Genomic DNA, 4,303 nt, shown 5'->3' on the forward strand with positions numbered 1-4,303 from the left:
TTCTAAATCTGACTGTGGGCAGCAAGAACTTGGTATTTTGAAAGCCCCTCCTGGTGCTATTGGCTGCCTGCCCAGCCTGCCTTTCCTTTGTGAGAACACTACACCACACTCTGGAGCCCCATTCCCCAGACAGAGCTAAAACCCAGCAGAGTCAGCTACTGTGGCCTCGGGCACTTCTTCCCACCCCCACGTGTTCTGGATGAGCAACACACAGCAATTACTCTAGGACTGAAAGCAGGGCAGGAGGGAGTGACTCAAGGCTCTCACCATTAAAGACTTTTGACAGTTCCTCCAAACTTGACATCTAAGCAAACTTTCCAAAATGTAAAAAATATTCACTTTTGCGTCAAAAACCATGAAAGTGTCCATACCCTTTAACAGCACTCCTACTCTTAGGAATTTAACTTAAGAATTAATTCAACAGAAGAATAAAGCTATAAAGAAGAAAGGGAAAAAAAATGAAAAAAAAAAAAACATACACACACTAAAACTTATTTATTTATTTATTTTTTGTGGTGCTGGGGATTGAACCCAGGGCCTTGTGCATGTGAGACAAGCACTCTACCAACTGAGCTATATTCCCAGCCCTAATTAAAAAAAAAAAAAAAAAAAAAGACTTTCCAATTTGTCACTATAGTATTAAAGTATAATATAAGGAGGGAAAAACAAACTGAACATTCTACAGTTGGGAAACAGTTAAGTAGATTGTGCTATGTTAATTTTTAGGAGTACTAACTGTGGAAAAACATGAAGTAATGACAGCAGAAAAGGCAGAATGCAAACTAATATGCCAGTGAAAACAAACTATATAAAAATTGACATAAAACACAGATGACAAGGCAAAATGGAAAACAGAATCAATTTGGTAGGGTGGTGGGACCACAGAATAGGAACCCATTTTGAACTGATTTAAGCAAAAAGGAGAAAAAATGTGCAGGGCAGAGAGGCACACAACTGTAATCTCAGCGATTTGAGAGGCTGAGATAAGAGGATGGCAAGTTCAAGGTCAACCTCAGTAACTTAGTGAAGCCCTAAACAATTTAGCAAGACCCTATCTCAAAATAAAAAAGTTTCACCCAGTAGCTCAGGAGGCTGAGGCAGGAGGATCATGAGTTCAAAACCAGCCTCAGCAAAAGCAAGGCACTAAGCAGTCTCTACATAAAATGCAAATAGGGCTGGGGATATGAGTCAGTGGTTGAGTGCCTCTGAATTCAATTCCCAGTACCCAAGATAAATAAATAAATAAGAAAATGGACTGCCTCAAATAACTAAGTCCTAGATTGAGCAAGGTGGCACTGGCTTTAGAGATGTCTCAAAACAGGGCCACAAATTATAGGGTTTCCTGTCCCTCTCTGTCTTTACATCCTTCTGAAGGGAAGCCTCTTTTCTCTCAGACCTGCTTCTTCCCAATATAAGAATCTGCCTTCTAAATTCACATTCTTCTGACTTCTAATCAGGATGAAGACACCTCATCTCTTAGCTCTGGTTTAAGAATAATTCTGGGGAAATATTGTGATTGGTCTGGTATGGGTCATGTGTTCATAACTGGCACATCAATGGTTAGGCCATGAAAATTGGTAATCACTCCTCAACCAACCCTTGTGGTCAAGGTATCTAGATCATTTAAGAAGGGGGCTGGTAGAGCACTTGCTTAGCATGCAAGAAGGCCTGGGTTCAATTTTGAGCATCAAGAAGAAAAAAAAAAAAAGAGTAATTTCCCTTAGGATTCAGTGTTTGTCTATCATCCAATTTAACATTTTAGAAAGATATCCTGCTTCCTCAGTACTACTCCCAATAGCAAACTGAGATCCTTGATGCAATGTCCTTTATTATAAGGCCACATGGTGCAGTGGAGCACTACACTGAACAACAGGAAAATAGATTTCAGTTCTGGTTCTGCTGTGAATAAACTGGTGTTAGTCAGCTTTTCATTTCTGTGACCAAAATACCTGACAAGAACACTAAGACGAGGAAAGATTTATTTTGGCTCACAATGGATTCATGGTCAGATGGCTCCATTGCTCTTAGGCAAGACATCATGGTGGAAGCATGCGGTAGAGGAAAGTGTCTCAGTTCATTGCAGCTGGGAAATGGGGAAAGAAGATAAACCCTTCCAGGGCATGCCCCCAGTAACCTACTTCTTTCTCCTATGGCCCACCTCCCAGTCGTCCATTTAGTTATTAGTTGATTAATCCATCAAGTGGATTAATCCACTGATGAAGTCACAGCCCTTGTGATCTAATCATTGCCCATGAGCCCCACTTCAGAACCTTGCTTCATTAGAGACTATGATTTCAACACATGAGCTTTGGAGGTACATTCAAGATCCACAACACTGTGAGCCCTTGGGCTAGTCCCCAAATCTCGCTGGATTTCAGTTTCTTCACTCCTGCCAGAATACTGTAATCAATATGAGGACTAGAACCACATCTATTTGAGATTCAAAATTGATAGCAATTTAGTGACTTGGGTTGGACACAGAGACAAGTTCAATTGTGATATAGTCACAACAAAGAGTTCATATCTCCTGGACAATTCTGGGCCTCAGATGGCTTTTCAAAGTTGTCACAAATTTCAGCAAATTGGCAGGCCTTTATATCTCCAAATAAACAAAACACTGTATGAAGGCTGTACCTAAGAAGGGCCATAAACTTGGACAAGTGAGTTTCCTACCCTCAGGCAATTCCTGGAAGGGAAATCATTGTTGAGCTGATGACAACAAATTGGGCCAGCTGTCAGGTCTAGGTCCTGAATGATGAAACTTGGCAGCATACCACAGTAGCCACCACAACTAACAGATAAGGTAGGTGCAGATTAAACATCTGTTAAACAAATTAATTCTAAAAAATGAACTGGAGTTATAGTTCAATGTTAAAGTCCTTGCTTACTACATGAGGCCTTGGGTTTGATACCCAGCACCAGGAAAAAAAAGAAGATTCTATAAAATGGAAACTGAGAACTAGATAGTCCTTTTCCATGACATTACATACATCTGTTTGTCCCCTGGGGTATCTGTGCAAAAGGTGATGAGTCAAAATTCTAATAGGTTTTGTTTTTGTGTGTTTAGTGTTTTGTTTTGTTTTTTAACCATGCAACAATGTATATTTTATGTATAGGCATTTAAAATTATTTTCCCAATATCTCCAGACCCGGGCACAAATAATCATGCTGCTTAACATATTGGAAAATGCAAGCATAATCATTGCCTAGAGAAGGGAAAACCATCTAATACATGCTTAGCCAGGAGGCCAATTCATGTGCCGACCTCCAAGAACATGCAGATGAACATGATAGACAGACTGTCCCCCATCTGCACCTTCATTCACCACCATCCAATAACCATTCTTCAGGCCTAGATCAGCAGCACATTTCTTGCCAACAATCATTAAATGTCCAAGAAGATTTTCATCATCATCTTCTGCAGCAGAAATCTGGGTTATATGTTTCTTGGGTACCACCAGAAAACGTGTTGGTGCTTGAGGGGCAATGTCATGGAAAGCAAGACACTGGTCATCCTCGAAAATGATTTTGGTGGGGATTTCCTTGTGGATGATCTTCTTGAAGATGGTGTCAGAAGGCTGGGCCACCTGAGCCTTGGCGATTTCATCTGCCATCTCGACCACCCTCCCCTCCCACACTGTGGCCAGGGGAGAAGTCGTGTTTAGCGTTTTGTTGTTGTTGTTGTTGTTGTTGTTTGTTTTAATAAAAGAGGAACAAGAATAGGAATAAGAAAAAAATGTCTACTAAAATTGATATTGACTGACCTGTTTGTCTAAATATAGTAAAGCATTCTTTATGATTAACAGTAAAAAGTACTAAGGGAACAATTAGGATGGATATTACATAGAATCCAACTGTGCTGTCCCAACACAGTAACCACTAGCTACAGAACATTATTTTTCTTTTCTTTTTTTTTTAGTTGTAGATGAACACAATACCTTCATTTTTTTAAATTTATTTTTTATATGGTGCTGAGGATCGAACCCAGTGCTTCACATGTGCTAAGCAAGTGCTCTACCACTGAGCTACAACCCCAGCTCCAGAATGTTATTTTAATTAGTTAAAATTAAATAAAATTGGGACTGGGATTGTAGCTCAGTGGTAGAGTGCTTGCCTTACACGTGTGAGGTGCTGGGTTTGATCCTCAGCACCACATAAAAAGTATATAAATAAAGGTATTGTGTCCATCTACAACTAAATTTTTTTTAATTAAATAAAACATAAAATTCAGATTCTTAGTCACACTGACACATTTTCAGTTTCAGTATACATTTGTGGCTTTTGGCTACAGCATTCAACAGTG

General features: G+C 39.7%; 1 protein-coding gene across 1 annotated transcript; it reads right to left on the bottom strand.

Annotated features, from left to right (window-relative positions):
- Positions 1–3,077: 3,077 nt before the first annotated feature.
- LOC124079920 (adenosine 5'-monophosphoramidase HINT1-like) lies at positions 3,078–3,614 on the bottom strand. Its single transcript, XM_046425768.2, has one exon. It carries the CDS (start codon positions 3,612–3,614, stop codon positions 3,237–3,239), a length of 378 nt encoding a protein of 125 aa, XP_046281724.1. The 3' UTR covers positions 3,078–3,236.
- Positions 3,615–4,303: the final 689 nt, after the last annotated feature.

The sequence above is a fragment of the Marmota monax genome, unplaced genomic scaffold (assembly GCF_021218885.2).
Source record: "Marmota monax isolate L192 unplaced genomic scaffold, Marmota_monax_Labrador192_F-V1.1 WCK01_AAM20220418_F8-fsc00015, whole genome shotgun sequence".
NCBI classification, from domain to species: domain Eukaryota; kingdom Metazoa; phylum Chordata; class Mammalia; order Rodentia; family Sciuridae; genus Marmota; species Marmota monax.

Coding starts and splice junctions, on each gene's coding strand:
- LOC124079920 (XM_046425768.2), bottom strand. CDS start 3,614: ATGGCAGATGAAATCGCCAAGGCTCAGGTGGCCCAGCCTTCTGACACC.